The sequence below is a fragment of the Python bivittatus genome, unplaced genomic scaffold, assembly GCF_059951505.1.
Source record: "Python bivittatus isolate LINGU-HERP-01145 unplaced genomic scaffold, Pbiv_v1 ctg000580_np1212, whole genome shotgun sequence".
Classification (NCBI taxonomy): domain Eukaryota; kingdom Metazoa; phylum Chordata; class Lepidosauria; order Squamata; family Pythonidae; genus Python; species Python bivittatus.
Genome location: NW_028277087.1, coordinates 666,361 through 682,766, shown reverse-complemented (window position 1 = coordinate 682,766; position 16,406 = coordinate 666,361). Strand labels below are relative to the sequence as shown.

The 16,406-nt window shown below is 44.5% G+C and overlaps 1 protein-coding gene across 4 annotated transcripts in view; it reads left to right on the top strand.

Moving 5' to 3' along the window:
* The window catches only part of LOC103048941 (cathepsin L2-like), a 48,401-nt gene extending 32,281 nt beyond the window's left edge, over nucleotides 1-16,120 (top strand). The window contains exons 1-8 of one of the 4 annotated variants that reach the window (XM_088149316.1): nucleotides 640-8,249; nucleotides 8,496-8,633; nucleotides 8,858-8,983; nucleotides 10,139-10,297; nucleotides 10,602-10,826; nucleotides 11,300-11,468; nucleotides 13,928-14,030; nucleotides 15,882-16,120. In XM_088149316.1, coding sequence (XP_088005442.1) covers nucleotides 8,505-8,633; nucleotides 8,858-8,983; nucleotides 10,139-10,297; nucleotides 10,602-10,826; nucleotides 11,300-11,468; nucleotides 13,928-14,030; nucleotides 15,882-15,978 — 1,008 coding nt within the window. In that variant the 5' untranslated portion in view covers nucleotides 640-8,249; nucleotides 8,496-8,504 and the 3' untranslated portion in view covers nucleotides 15,979-16,120. Of the gene's footprint in view, nucleotides 1-634; nucleotides 8,634-8,857; nucleotides 8,984-10,138; nucleotides 10,298-10,601; nucleotides 10,827-11,299; nucleotides 11,469-13,927; nucleotides 14,031-15,881 lie in introns of those variants that run through there. The other 3 variants (XM_088149315.1, XM_088149317.1, XM_025170635.2) reach the window with 3 other exon arrangements.
* The last annotated feature ends 286 nt before the right edge of the window (nucleotides 16,121-16,406 follow it).

Here is a 16,406-nt window from a genome sequence, read left to right as displayed (position 1 = left end):
AGTGCTGGGCTGGGGGATTCACAGCCCATAGTACGTAACACCATAAGATAGCAATCTATTCTCACAATGGCCAACCGACTGCACCGGGAAGCCCACTAGCCTCCCAACAGATGGCCTTCAGAGGCAGTCCCACCGCCATCACACCTGATAGCCATTGATTCTCCATGACATCCATGAATTGGTCCAACTCCTTTGTGGAGCCAGCCAAACTGGCAACCGGCACATCTTGTGGCAGTGAATTCCAAAGTTAATTACATGTTGTGTAAAAAAAAAAAATCTTTTGTCTGTCCTGATTCTTCCAACATTCAGTTTCACTGGGTGACCTTGGTTCTGTTATTCTGGAAAGGGGAAAACAGCTTCTCCTTGTCCGTTTTACCCACGCCAAGCATCATTTTTTTTTACACCAGGCATAATTTTGAACCTCAGTCATGTCCCCTCTCGCTCACCTTGTTTCTAGACTAAAAAGCCCCAACTGTCACAGCCTTTTCTGGCAAGAAAGGGTTTTCTGTAATTCCACTATATCCTTTTTGAGGTGCAGCGACCAGAACTACACACAGTATTGCAGATACAGTCACATTGTTGACTTACATAAGGGCATTGATTCTGGCATCTCTATTTTCAGTACCAGCCAAGAAAGCAAACCAATGGATCATTGAACAAATCAGCCCAGAGATCTCACTTGAGGCCCAAATGACCAGGCTCAAATTGTCCTACTTTGGACACATGATGCGAAGACCCAGCTCTAGGGAGGAGGCGCTGATGCTGGGAAAGGTGGAAGGAAAGAAAAGAAGAGGACGACCAGCAAGGGGGACTCGGTTATAGGGGCAATGGAGTGCTGTTGGAAGAGCTGAAGGACCAGGTGAGGGACAGATCATCCTGGAGAAAATCTATCTATGTGGTCACTATGAGTCAACAATGACTTGATGGCATATTATCATCATCAATCATTTTCAGTATCACTTATTATTATCCCAAACATGCTGTTTGCCTTTTTTTACAGCAGATGGACACTATGTGGACACCTTCACTGAACTGCTTAGCACAGAGGTGCTTATGAGCCAGAAACACCCAGGTATGAACTCTGGACCCTAGGAATGCCAGGAATAGTAACTGGATATAGGGACCACAGTTGGGTCGTGCTGGCAGTTTCTCCTGCATTCAGGGATGCATTGTTCTACTCAGGTTTCGGGAAGATGCCTGCCTGCCCCAGCTCTGTGAGGAATGACCCAGTGACAAGGGGAGATCTAAGGCCTGTCACACATGGCAAATTACAACTTGCATTCAATGTGGCAAATTATACCTTGCATAAGCGCTGTTAACAGAAGCCATACAATGTAGAACAGTGGAAGAGTGCACCTATGGACGTTGAGGGTTGTCCATCTCTGAATGTTTTTAGGAAGCAGCTGATGACAGCTACCTTTCAAGAACGATTTAACTGATATTCCTGCACATTGTAGAGGGTTGGACTAGTCCCTTCCCACTCTCAATGCTATGATTTTATGAATGTGAAACGGGGCTCTCGGGGAAATTGTCTTCCCTAACTGTGAAAACATCTCAGACCCTAACATCATCTGCACCCCTAAGCCACATATAGGACCTGGCATTCAGGCGTTTTGGGGACGTGGGATTAATGGTCCAGAAGAGGACCAGACCCACATTTAAACTAACAGATCCAGTGCTGTTTTGAAAGCACTAGACCTGTGGGCAGAAATAGCCCAACTGACAGTCCTGGTATTCTTGGCCAAGCGATGGATTGGCCCGGCCAAATGCTGAGATCTTTCACCTGGTGCGAAGAGCCAAAATCACATGCAGGTTGGGAAATTGCAACCTGTTTATTCTGTGCAGCGATAAAGAGGCACTCTTGGGACCCAAGGCACAAATCGAGAGTCCCAATACACAGATTAGCATTGTTTTTATACACTTGTGAAAACAAAAGCACATGATCATTGGCAAGCAATAGGCAATAAGCAGTAAATTATTCACCCCCCTAGTTGGGCAGAGCCCCCCGCCCCCCCCCGCCCTGCAAGAGGTGGACTCCTTACTAAAATATTGCAGCCTCTTCCCTTCTCTCTGTCCCTAGCTGTTAAGGCTGGTATGTCAAACTTCTAGCTAAAAGGGAGTTGGTCCTGAGTCTATTGCTGCTCTGGGTCAGGAGGGTACCACTTCTTCAATAATGGCAACCACATGATTGTTCCAAGAATTTGCAGTGCAGGCCCGAAGGGGAACAACCATGAACAAAGATGGACAAAATGGGGTTTCTCTGGCTCAAGCCAGCTGGACCAGCCCACCAGTATGGAGCACTTCCACGCCAGTCAGGCGTCATTCAGGCAAGATGAAAGATGGCCAAACTCTCTCAGACACCTGGCTATCCTTGCCCAACTGTGCCCCACCACCTGTCAAGGAAAGCAACTGGGAAGTTTCCCCAATGGCAGGTGACACTTAATGAAAGGGAATCATAAAGTTTTCCTTAACTTCCCCTGAATTAAAACTGTAAGTACCCTTGATCGCATTCCCCGGCAATCACAACCTACATCGGTGTTTCTCAACTGCCACTGTTCTCATGTGTTGCTTGACACGTTCCTACAGGCATGTCACTGACTGCTGGACTTGATGGCCCTCTAATCTGATTCTGCCCAGTTTCTTTAAATCTCCTTGATCACAAGGAGATCACAATACCACAAACTATCAGCAGATTCTGTTCATTCATGAAAGAAGCTGATAAGGATGGAGTGAGAGTTAACCGTCGAGCCATTACGATTGGGGTGACAGTAAAAGCGAACAGAACCATCAGATATTTTGTCTCCCTTGAGTCACCAAGTGGAACCTGTGATGAAGAGACATTCAGCTGATTGCTGATAGCCGCTATTTTAGACCCTGAAAAGGGCCCTTAAACCCTCAGAAGAGTTAGAGAAGAAGCAACAAAGCCTTGAGGGATTTGAAGCACATTTGTAAATGCAGAGGCAAAAGGCAAAGAGAGCTCAGTATAAAATCAAACCAGATGTAGGGAGTCAAGAGGAGGGCCTTGAGGGAGAGAGGGGAGAACCATTACCAGAGGTAGAAGAAGGAAAACATTGATTAAGTCCAAGACATGTAGAAAGGGTGCACAGACTTCTCAGACGGACACCTCCCTAATTCACACAGTTATAAAGGGAGGGGGGGAACACGACCAGGCTTGCAAGATGATGTTACTATAGCCGATCTAAAAACAAGTAGTCTTTAGTCTGTCAGGTTCAGCCGGCGCTGCACGCCCAGGAACTTGCCCAGCCGCGCATTAGTCAATTTCACCGCTCGTGCGCTAGCCCAGAAAGAGGAAGTGCGAAACCGCAAGCTAATGAATGGGCCCCCTGGCGCCACTTCACTAATCTGGAGCGGATGCGTTGTGTTAACGCCAGAGGGCCGCGGGCGCTATAGACAAAGGAGAGATCAGCGAATTGAGGAAGAGATCAGCGCGCGAGGGGATGCTCCCGGCTGGCGCGAGGGGATGCTCCCAGCTGGGCGCGCACAAAAGCCCCAACGAAGGCAACGACCACGCCACAGGCAACAACAATCAAAGAAAGAGAGAACTGGGCTGAACCTGCCATTCGAGTAGAAGCAGGGGATTACAGGGGGCAATCTGTAATCTAATTTGTAATATGTAACCTAGCAACAGGGCCCGCGGGGGGATTGAGACAACTATAAAGGAGTAATGTAAATGTACCAAGCCAGTCCTGGCTTTGCTTGTAACTGTTACGTTATGCACGAGTAAACCTCTTTTGTGAACCACACGTGTCACGGGAGTTTCTCTTGTCGAACGGGGCAAATCTTACATAGTCTTCCATGGAGTTTACTTCTTGATCTGGTCTGCTTCGTAGGGCTAACACCAGAGGAAAAGCTGCAACAGCTTGCCTTTAGAGAGCAACATTTGTTCCCCAACGACAGATCTTAAATTGGAGTTGTTCCTCCTATACTTTCTCAAGGATAGATTTCATTGGAACTTTAGGAGCAATTGAACAATATTTTGGAACGGTGATGGAGTTTTCCCTTCTTGGAGGTCTTTAAGCTCCTGTCTCCCACAGGTACTCAGATTCTGGATTTCCTGCATCAAGCCATGGGACAAGCTAGATTATTCATGAGATCCCATCCAGTTCTAACATCCTATAACTTCTTTGTTTATTTACTTAGCATTTTTTAAATCATCATGCTTCACCGAGATTCATGGCAGTTTACTGTTTGTAGAGAATAAGGGAAGTGACCTTGATAAAAATATGCAGGAACAAAGACAAAGAGGGCTGAAAGATTCTTTGAGTTCTGGGAAACAAGATAATGTACGGAAGTGACTCAAGCAAACGCCTTCCTAATTCACTGGGGTATAAGAAGGAATGGATGCAATCAGACTTGCAAGATTCTGTTGTTATAACCTTTCTCAATAAAGTTTAGTGCTAGTCTTCCTGGGGAGTTGATTTTCTGGTCTGGTCTACCTCCTGGGGCTGACACCGTTAAATAATCAACAAAAAATAACTTTTACCATGGCATAATGCACGAAACATAAACATTATTGGTGACATAACAAGCATTCCAAGAACCAGATCTCAGCCCCTACAAAGCCCTTCTGAACAGTTCCATGTTGGCAGCTACCTGAAAGTCAAGAGCAGAGGTGCCATCTGGGTCTCCAACAGAAGGTAGGTGCCACAACAGAAATGCCTAGGCTTCTTGCTCTTCTGTGGCGCTCCCGCAGGGGAAGAATCCTCAACACACCCACCCAGGATGTACACACTGGACCAGCAGAACCATTCTGAAGCAGATGGCCCTACCAGTACCTGAGGGCCAATAGGGCTTCAAGGTCAAAGCCAGCATTTACTGCAGCACAGATAACAGGTAACTGTTGCTGTTGCTGTTACCCAAGGGTTTGTTGTGATGAGTGAAATAGTCAGGAAACAGTTGGCTTCCGGAATGCGGGTGGCCAGGAATGACCTACTAATGTTTCTCTGCTCTATACTTGCAGGAAAAATAACTCTTGAAAACAAAACTATCCCCTTCTTTGAAATTATTGGATACCCAAAGAATCCAAACCAACCATTCTCACCTTCCCCAATATTGGCCTCAGCTAGTCATCCGCTTTGGACATTTATGCTAAGCACCTATTTCCCCTCTTATCTCCAGCTTTTTAACATCCAGTGTTCTGGTTTTTGGAGAAAATGCATGGAGGTGCTACCCTTCCTGACTACCCCATTTGCTAGAAAAGGTATTTGGGCAAAGAGGGATGGGGAAATGATCAGAGCCAGAACTTGTGGCTTTGGGTAAGATGGACTTCCAGTTTGGTACAGCCTTCTCAGTGATGGTCTCCTCCTTTCAAAGAGCCTACACTTGGATAGGCAGACCATCTCCTTATTACATTTTTCAGGAAAGGTATTTGAGGGTAAATGAGTGTTGCTATCCTCATATGTTGGCACATCAGTTGGGGGTTGTTATTAATGTTTTTGGTTTTAACCTATTACTATACAGTATCAATATTTTATTGTACCAATAGAAGCGAATGTGTGTAACTCAGGGTTGAACTGTGGAGTCCTTGGGGTTCTCTGAGCTTGGTGGTTTTCTTGCAAACATTTCATTACCTGGGTAGGTAACATCTTCAGTGCTGGACAGTGCAAAGACTCCATATTTTATTGTCTTGATTTTTATTTTATAAAATTGATATTTTATACTGAAAGACAATTGATCAATAAAACACTCTGGTTCTCATAGTACACTCTTCATTGAGATACACTCTCTTTTTCTGTTTCAGCAGCTCCTGGACTCCCCTTGTGATCACAGAATGTCTTTGCTTTCTATAACTTTGAACAATTGCCATGGATTCCTTGTGGATGAAGAACAGCTCACAAAAATAATTTTAAAAAAAGAAATATAAATAGATTAAAATTTTTGATGCCAAAAATGGGGATCTGGAAGATCCGTGTTAGTCTGTGGCAACAAAACAGATTCTGGAAGCAATGACTAACCAACTTTATTAGGGCATAAGCTTTCATGAGCAGAAACTAGACATTCAGAGAAGATGTACTATAGGACAAGGCAGAGCATAATGACAAAACATCACTGGTTGTTACCTACAGCCCACAGCTTAAGACATTCAAACACATCATCGATAAGTAGAGCCCCTATTAGACAACAACATCGCACCTTCACAAACCATGGGCCTGTACTTGTATTCTGACAACCACACAATTTAAAACAGTGTCTTACCAAAAATAAGAGGCAAAAGGACAACAATACAAACATGGGAACCAAACCATGCCACAATGCCAGATACTAACTTTGTTCCCACATTTACACCAACAATACAATTACAAGCTCCAAGAACACCTTCTTCAATGTTAGGTGTGCCTTTACTTCCTCATCCTCTAATGTGATATATGTCATTACCTGCCAGCAATTCCAGATCTTCCATAGGAAAAAACTAGACAGCCTTTGCACAAAAGAATAAATGAACACAAAACAGACAAAAGAGCTCCCAGGATGCTCCATCATCAACCACAAGCTAGTAGTAGTTGAACAGAGAAACTTCATCACCCCAAATAAAACGAAACAAGTTACAATACAATAAAAAAATCCCAATCCGTTACAGAAGACTTGTACAGAGAACAGTATATTTGCTACTCTGTGAGATCTTCCTCTTAATCTCTGTTTGCACCTTGTTTTTCTCCCCCTTCCCCTCTTTAACTCCCTGGTTTGAAGCCCTGTAACGGTACACCCACTCTGTGCATCTGAAGAGGAGCTACCATTCGCAAAACTTTGTCCTAATAAAGTTGCTTAATCCTGAAGGTGCTCCCAGACCAGGGTCTATTTTGTGCAAAGAATGAAAGCCCAAACCTGCCCCCTTAATGAGGCAGGCCCAGAATCCTCTCTAAACCACGGGACCCGTCTTCTTCTCTTCCCGTTGTGGCTGAGTAGGTTAGTCTCCCAACCAGGCTACAACTTGAAGCTCTTTTGCAGCCGAGAAATCCCATGGATTATAGCTGGTTTGTTCAGTGACAAAATTCTGGTTTCTTTAAAGTGAATGCTACAGCTTTCCAGATGCTATAGCATTGTCCATTGTCCATTTCTAGATCTTCATCTTTCTTACTACCTCCTGTCTTTTATTTTAGCAATAAATGCCTGCTAAGGAGGAGAAGGAAGAAGGTTTGCCTTTGGGCTGGTAATCATCATCATCAGTCAAAGCCGAAAAGAAAAAGATAAATAATCATAAAGACAAAATCAATTCCTCTCTGGCCAAAACAACAATCTAACCAATCCAAATACACTTTAAAATATACTTTTAAACGTAAAAGTTTAAGTAGCCTCACAGAAATTCAGTAAAGTGACTCTCAAACAGGTTTCCTGGGGAAAGGTTGGATCACAATGTTGGGGCCATCGCATAAAATAATTGTCTTCTGGTTCATGGCCCACTGACTACTCACAGAGTCAGAATGCTAAACATGACTTCCTTGGATGCTCACGTGGGACAGCCAGAATAAGTTTGGAGGAGACGGTCCCTAAAGTATCCTGGAACTTAGCTATGAAGCATTTGAATGTGAATTTACTTAGCTTCGTATGCTCAGATCAGTGAAGAAACCAGAACTTGATTATCAAAGGAAATTCCCAAGAATGAATTATAAAATATAGTTGTCGGCAGAATCTTTATACACTAGCCGAAATTGCATATAGAACCCATGTCTGGAAAAGATAAATGAAAGGTCTTAAAAATTGTATTAATTTAAAAAGATTCATGGTTGAAGAGCCAAATGTGACATTTGCACAAATAAAGATGAACTAAATTGATATTTTCCCCCACGATTAGTAATAACTGTGGTTGACTTTGAATAACCTGCTCGGAAGAGCACACGCTTCTAGGAATGACCAAGGCAGGCGGAGAAGCTAGATAGAAATCAGACATGGCGTTTTTCTTCTTAGGACGTTGAGACTGTTGCAACACCACAAAAATGCAGAGATGTTTCCAGGGATAGGAGATGAAAATCAGCTCAGCCGCCTCCACGGTGGCTTTTCGGAAGCTATGGTGCTTTCCCCCAACACAAGATGTCCAAGAAAGAGAGATTGAAAAGAACATTATCTTATTAAAACAAAAGGCCTTGCATTCCAAAGATACCTAGAGATATGTGAAGAATTTCCTTGTAGAAGTCAGTTAGTGGTAATTTTATATTATCTGCCTTTTATAAAAGGGGCTGCTGCCGCTTTGTTTAACAATTGTCCCTTTGCCTTACGTAGGAAACCAGCTTGGGGTGAGCTCCATAATCTTGCAGTTTATCCTTAGACTAGACTTTCCAGAGATTTCCATGATCTTCATTTGGTTCAAGCATTTACTGACAGCAACGGAAGTTGAAAAGTTTTAGTCTTTTTCTTTTTTTTAAGCACTGTAAATCGGGGGTGGGGACCTGTGGCCCACCGGGTGCTGCTGGCCTGCAATTCCCAGAACGCGGCCCCCTCGGCCAGGCTCTCGGGTGGTTCAATTCTCTTCCTTCTCCTAGAGAAAGACAATGCTGTCCATCTCGGTGGTGGCCCTGACCTGGTTGGTCTCCCTGAGGACTTTGTCCACAGCGCTGGATCCAAGCCTGGAGGGGACATGGAGAGACTGGAAGGCCACTCACAGTAAAGAATACATCAAGGTGAGTTTGCTCCAGTAGAACCCAGATTAAATAGCTGTATTTTAGTTCAACAATTCTGAAGCAACGGGAGCTGAGCTGGCTGTCACTATTGGTATGTTCCTGGGCAACTGAATCCTAGACCGAGAACCATTTTATAGAGGAGAGGAATGCTAGTTATAGGCTTCATAACTGGCACTTGTTTAGGCAGATGGGACTAAGGGGTCTTACCAGTCTTGGCTTCCCAGCAGGAGGAAGAATCCTTCCGAAGAGCTGTATGGGAGGAAAATCTGCGGATGATCCAAGACCATAACACCCAGGCGGACCTGGGGAAACATACCTACAGACTTGGCATGAACCACTTCGGCGATTTGGTAAGCCTGGTTCACTGCTAGTTTTTATTTATTTATTAGATATAGATGTCCTCTTTCCTCCAGGAGCTCCAGATGGCCTACCTAGCATTCCCACCTCCCATATCAACACCCTTGGGAAGAAGATTGGGGCACTCACTATTTCTTGGCCCAAAGCCACCCAGTGAGCTTCCATGGCTGAGGGTGGTCCTGAACTGGGATCTTCCCACTCCATGGCCTTTACCATCCCACCACCCTGCAGAACTTGAACCCAATCATAAATGTTATATTTATGATTACATGATTCCAATTCTTCCACCTGGCTCCCTCATGTATGTCATGTGTTAAAACTGTGAGTATTCATACTTCTGTACTGTATTCCCTTAATCCACTCTAGTGCCTTCTGTTCCCTACCTCTCCTCCTTTCCCATAATCCCAGGAGACACATTTTGCTTCACCCTCTTTTGGTATCGATCTTGTTCAAGGGAATTGATCTGTAGCTACAGTATAACTTCCAAGGCCTGGAAGCCCTAGTGCAAAAATTTCAGTGTGGAGTCCTTGGTGCTCTCTGAGCTTGGTGGTTTGCTTGCAAACATTTCATCACCCAACTAGGTAACATCAACATCACCTGATGCACCAAGGTACTTCAAGATGAAGACAGAGCAGAAAAAAACAGGTTGATGGGACATGATTATGCCTTGGGGCACTTAGGTGCGGGGGGGAAGGCTCTCTGAGAGTCAGTTAGCTACGTCACAGGATACCCTTTACAGCAATGTTTCTCAACCTCAACAACTTTAAGATGGGTGGACTTCAACTCCCAGAATTCCCCAGCCAGCATGGCTGGCTGGGGAATTCTGGGAGCTGAAGTCCACCCATCTTAAAGTTGCTGGGGTTGAGAAACACTGCTTTACAGTGTGTGCTATAAATGCTTCATTGCCAGACTGCTCAGACTGAGTTCCCTCAAATTCTGCTAAGCAAGTACTGTTGGACCTGGAGACATGTCAGGCATTGATTAGTTCAGATGGTCAGCAGAAAAGATTAGAACAAGTGGCTGCATCATTGAGTATATATTCCCATCTTAAGAGTCCGCGCCACTCAACTTTACATCCACGATCTCAGTTCCACCTTGAGGCCGAGGTGATCCTTTTGTTCAAAATAGATACTCTTTGCAACCCTCAGACTAATGCAGAGATTAACGAGAGACTGAATTGCTTCCGTCCTGACTCGGATCACGCAACTCAAAAGAACGTCGTCGTGTTCAAATCCTCCAAAACACGGCAGATTCCGGACGATGTGGACTGGCGAGCCAAAGGTTATGTCACTCCGGTCAAAGATCAGGTGGGTCCTGAATAGCCTGGGTGGATGGCCCTGACAAGCCATGAATTGAGGACTGATGTAGAGATGCTTTGAAGGAAAAGAAGGGTGTTATGATCTGCCCGTTTTTGCCACAAGTCAGAATTGGACTGATTCATGAAGATTTGCAGATGAAGCTGAATTCTTTCCTCTCTTAACTTCATCCCCAAAGCTTCAATCCTGTCCAGACTCAGCTGCCTACTACCAAGAACTGAGAACAAGTAACTTGTTAAAGGAATATAAAGTTTTCAGATGTTCAGTGGGTCACTCCAGCTTTCTTTTTGCACAGGGTGAGTGTGGATCTTGCTGGTCCTTCAGTGCCACTGGCGCTCTGGAAGCTATGCATTTCAAGAAGACGGGGAAGCTGGTCTCGCTGAGCGAACAAAACCTTATCGACTGCTCTGAGGAGCAGGGGAATATAGGATGCCAGGGTGGACTTATGAACCAAGCTTTTGAGTATGTGAGGAAGCAAGGAGGAATCAATTCAGAGAAAAGCTATCCCTATGATGGACTGGTAATTCTGCGTGTATTCCTGTGCCTGCTTCAAATGGAATCGGCTTTGCTTTGCTTCACACCCCTAGCTGAAAATGCCTCCAAGCAATAGCAGGGAGAGACTTTTAGTCATGAGCGGAGGCTGTCTTAGGCCATCAACGGTGACGTTTTGCCATGAGAAGTAAGGGAGAAGATAGAACACCATGATCCCCCTTGATCCACTTAGGGATGAATATTTACTTATTTATTTATTTTATTTTATATATCAAATTTGTCACTGCCCATCTCATTATCAAGCGTCTCTGGGCTGGATTATGAGATCTTCAATCCAGGTGGGCAATAACGCCATGACGTTTGCATTCTACCTGAGTGTGGCAGAACTACATTTCTTCATCACTGCCCAAGACCACTCTTTACACTTCCCGTTTCGACAGGGAATGTTTCTTCTCTCCACACCCACAGGACTAACCATGGTCACTATTTATTTTTCTGCAGGATGATTATAGTTGTCGTTATGACCCTGAGAATTCTGTTACTACATGTAGCTCCATGGGAGTCATCATGACAGGAGACGAGGAGGGCCTTCAGCAGGCTGTGGCCACGGTTGGTCCAGTTTCAGCTGCAGTTGATGCTCGGAGTTCTGAGTTTCACTTTTACAAGTCGGGTAAGGTTCCTGGGGAAAGGGTAGAGGTTTCTGGCACTTGAGCTTTGAATGTTCCTAGGATTCCCCCCATTGACTAATACTCAACACCATAACATGGGCAAGACGTCAGCTTGAGTATGGAGTGTGAACGGAGTATGGAAGGTGAATTAATGAGGTGGCTCCCCTATTTTTAACATCCCTTCATTTATTATTTTTTGTTTTAGTTTGGTTTTTATATCTTTTAAATGTACTTACTGACTCTTTTAGGCCTGTTGTGCACCACCCAGACTCGCTTGTTGGTGAGATGGCTGGCTATGGGTGGGTAAATTGTATAAACAAACAAACAAACAAACAAATAATATTATTCCAGGTATGAACACATACCTTTACAGTGGTACCTCTAGTTACGAACTTAATCCGTTCTGTGACTCTGGTTGCAACTCGAGTTGGTCTCAAGTCGAGGTAAAGTTTCCCATAAGGTTCAATGTAAATACGGTTAATCCGTTCCGCCCTCCGAATTTGGTCGCACCACGAGGCAAATTTCCCCATAAGGTTCAATGTAAATATGGCTAATCCGCCCTCCGAATTTGGTCGCACCCCGAGGTAAATTTCCCCCATAAGGTTCAATGTAAATACGGCTAAACAGTTCTGAAATATATGCATTTTATTTTTAAACCTCAAAAAGCTTCCAAATGCCACAAAACACACGACAAGCCTCACCGAACGTCTCCTTGCTACCGCGATCTCGCCCACAGGAAGCCGTGACCGCGTGGCAGCAAGGCAAATGGCCGTGGATCCGGTTCGTAAGTAGAGGCGGAGTTCGCATGTCGAGGTAAATTTTTGGGGCCGGAGCTGGTCGTATCTTGAAAAATTCGTAAGGAGGGGCGTTCATAACTAGAGGTACCACTGTACTTTGCTAACTCTACAGATCAAATAAAAAAGGTGGGCTGCTGTAATCCCAGAGCAAAATGGTAGTGGAGAGTTGGTACTTTTAGAGGAGGTATAATATCACACCTGTTCCCATCTTGGTAAGGTGCAGGGGCTACGCCAAAAGGTATGTGGGGCCAGAGAAATAATTGCACATGGTTTCAATTTAATTGCAATGCAAATTATTATAAAATCGTAACATTAAACGACTGTATTAAAACCTTGGCTTGATAATGGATGTTAGATTTTAATTGCATTGTTTCATCACTGTTCCACTGGTGAAAAATAAGTTTGCTTATATTTTGTACAAAATGGCAAATAAAGTGTGCAAAAAATCAAGAATGCACGGTTTTGAAACTGGTTTTAGAAGGTGTCCTGTGCTAAAGTTGATGATGGAGGTTGGAGTATCAACAGAAGTGAATATGTATAGCTCAGGGTTGAACTGTGGAGTCCTTGGGGTTCTCTGAACTTGGCTGTTTTCTTGCAAATGTTTCATTACCCAGCTAGGTAACATTCATTGTACTGAAGGTGTTACCTAGCCGGATAACGAAACGTTTGCAAGAAAACAACCAAGCTCAGAGGACCCCAAGGACTCCACAGGTTGGAGCAATCCTGAGTGCCAGAATCTGACCTTGGTAATGATTCAATTGCAAGAGGTTCACTTGCAAGAAATGTATTATAGTGACAGGCAAAACCTAAGCGCCTACCAGGAGAAGATTGCCAGAGCATGTACTCTGTGCATCTGTGTGACAAGAAAGACAGGCCGAAGCTGCGAGGGGACACAGGGTGAATCCTTCACTTGCTATCCACACCCACTCCCTCCTTTTGGTTAGTATGTTCCCCACCCCCAGCCCAAGCAGTTTTGCTCTGCAAGTTGATATGTAGAAGGCTGGAGGTTACCTGGTCTCCAGAAAGCCACTATTTACTCAGAAGTAAAACTCGTAAATTTCATGACATTTACTCCAGAACTACATAAACGCTTGCTATTTTTCTTTATTATTTAGAGTGAATCTTGTTCTGCCAGCACAGGATAAAATAACTGCTAAAAGACCCCTTCCACACTGAGGAAACCAGTTAGAAAAACAGAGTCGTAGGGCGGTGCTTCCCAAACCTGAGTACATTACCCAACATTGGGTAAAAGTGGTTTTTCTTAATGACACACAAACCCATTACCCTTCACAACAGGGACATTTAAACTGACTTAAGTAAAAAGGACTTTCTGATAAGCGGTTTTGGGTAATGAAGGAAAAGGTTTGGGGAGGACTGTCCTAGGGGACTAGTTCCCTGAACATTTTTAAAAACTAGGACAATAGGAACTTGAAGGGTTTTGTCCAGTATTTGAAAAATATCTGAGTGGCTCTGGGTAAAAGCTTCTCCAGTAGTGCATGTTTCAAATAAGAGGTGCTACCATTAAAAAGGGCAAATCCTTGCAAATTTCTTACACAGCTGAGATGAGCTGAGGTACCTGGCTGTCATTTTGGAAATCTGGATAAGCTTGCGAAGAAGGGTGGGTTTTTTGTTTTACCAAATACTTTCTCATCCTCTCTCTCCAGGCATCTTTAAAAACCCCTGGCTTGGAGACCCAGATTTGACTCACGCTGTGCTGGTTGTTGGTTATAACAGCTCCAGTTCCAAGTACTGGATTGTGAAGAACAGGTGAGTGAAGAGAAGTGGGCGCTGGCAGGAGGGTAACCAAAGGGCAAGTTCCACAACTCTATAACATATTCATGGTTCTCATGAGACTTTCCCACAGGAGTGTTGCTTCCCCAACAGAGTGTCTTTCAGGCGGGTTGGATCACTGTATCAGAGAACCATCTGTCATCCAACCCGTATGCAGGATGCCGATGGGGAAGATGACCTCTATCGCAACTAGTCTCACCAGAAGACCAACTGGAAATTTGCTCTTGCCTGGTATTCTTGGGTAATCAAACTGCCTTTCTCTAAATGGTGGACAATACAACTAATCATCCAAGAACAGCCTCAGGAGCGGATCTCCCTTGTTACCTTCCTCTTCTTTTGAGGTTCTACAGAATTTCATGTGATGCCATCACACTGTTGCTATGGGAGATTACAAATTAATACTCACTTCTAAAAACCTTGGGGCTCAGGTTTGGCTACCTCCTGGACCACTGCTCAGTGCAGGATCCTCTAGAACACTGTTGTCCAAACTTGGCCCAGAGTTGAAGTCCACTCATCTTAAAGTGGCCAAGTTTGGACAACAGTGCTCTAGAACATCTCTGGAGGATATCCACCCAGCCTCTGTTGAAGACCTATCTGACTGGCTGACAGCTTGAACAGTCAGGCAGGTCCTCTTGATGTGTAGCCTGACTCTCCTTTCTTGTACTATAATTAACAAGAATGTAATTAACCCAATGTTGCTGGTCCTGGTCCTGCCCTCTGGGGCAATATGGAATAAATCTGCTCCCTCTTCTATTTAACAACCCATCAGATATCAAACTTCCCATCCATCGTCTCTTCTGCAGGCTAAACATACCCAATCCTTTAATCCTCATATGCTTGGTTTCTATCCTGAAGGCATGCAGCATATCCCCTGTGAAACCAAAGACCAGGAATCTGGTTGCTGCTGCTGTAGTTTCTTATTTATTGATTGAATTTATACACTGCCCATCTCGCTGTATGAGTGATTCTAGGCGGCTTACAAGTAAAAAAGCGATAAAAAACGATAAAAATCTTTACAAAAATATACAAAGTCAAAAGACAGAGAGAGTGTCCTCAAGCCACCAACCACCCCCAGGGCTGCGAGCCCCCATTGGGTCCCTGTGCTAGTTGGCAGGGCCAGGTCTTAACACTCTTCCAGAAGGCCAGAAGAGTGGGGGCCAATCTCACCTCAGGAGGTAAGATGCTCCACAGGGCAGGGGCGATGCCAGAAAAGGCTCTCCTCCTAGACCCCACCAGTCGAAATTCTTTAACCAAAGGGGTTCGAAATATGCCTTTCCTGCCGGGCCAGGTGGGATGGGTCGATGTAACCGGGATGAGATGGTCCCTTAGGTAACCCGGGCCTCTGCCATGAAGGGCTTTAAAGGTCATAACCAACATCTTGAATTGGACCCGGAAGCAAACCATCCCCCAGGGCAGCTTATGCAGTGGAGGTGTTACCTGTGCAGCCCTAGAGGGGCCCATAACCCCTGCCTCCCCATTAACAGGAACATGAAAAGAACGCATTATTATTTTAATAATGTTTTGTGATTTTATGTTTTAAGGTTATATTATGTAAGCCCAACAGAGTCTTATGATGGGGGAGACATAAAGATCAGGTCAAACAAACAAACAAATGTATGTATGGGAGGCCAAGGGATCTCCAAAATCTGCAGTTCTGTCCCCTTTATTATTTAGGTAGCCCTATTCTTGGCTCTGGGTACTCTGGGGACCTTCAGCATCCTATGCAAGTCTAGCGCGTCTTGACTCTTAGCATGAAAGATAACATCAAACCTCAGATGATTCCTGTGGAATCCCAGAAACAAACCTCTTGCATGCTTCTCTTCACAGTTGGTCCAGTTTTTGGGGCGACAACGGGTATATGCACATAGAACAAGGATCAAATCAATGCGGCATAGCTGACATGGCTTGCTATCCCATTCCATAACCATCCAAGTGAGCATCTGGACCATTTGAGAAGCAGAGCTAAACGCCACCCGAAATAATCTGCTGCTTCCAGAGCTTCTGGGGAACCAGAAAGGAAATGCTAAAATTAATAAATGCTTTTAGGCAACGCTGCCCAAATCTGACCCGGCACATGGCTGTTCTATTATGTGTGTGAGTTTGAATGGACACGATGGTGGTATAAATGCTGGCACATTTTCTGATAGGATCTCAGAATTTCTGATGCATCTACCCTCTGGAAAGCACATAAAATGTGTTTCAAAGGTATAGAAGTTTCATGGAAATCCAGTTTGAGATAACTTTTAACAAGCCAATTGTTAGGGGCCAATGGATATCTGCAATTGATATCCGTAAGGGAGCAAGGAACAACCTGTGTGCCCTGACACCATTGTCACCATGGGCGATGGCACC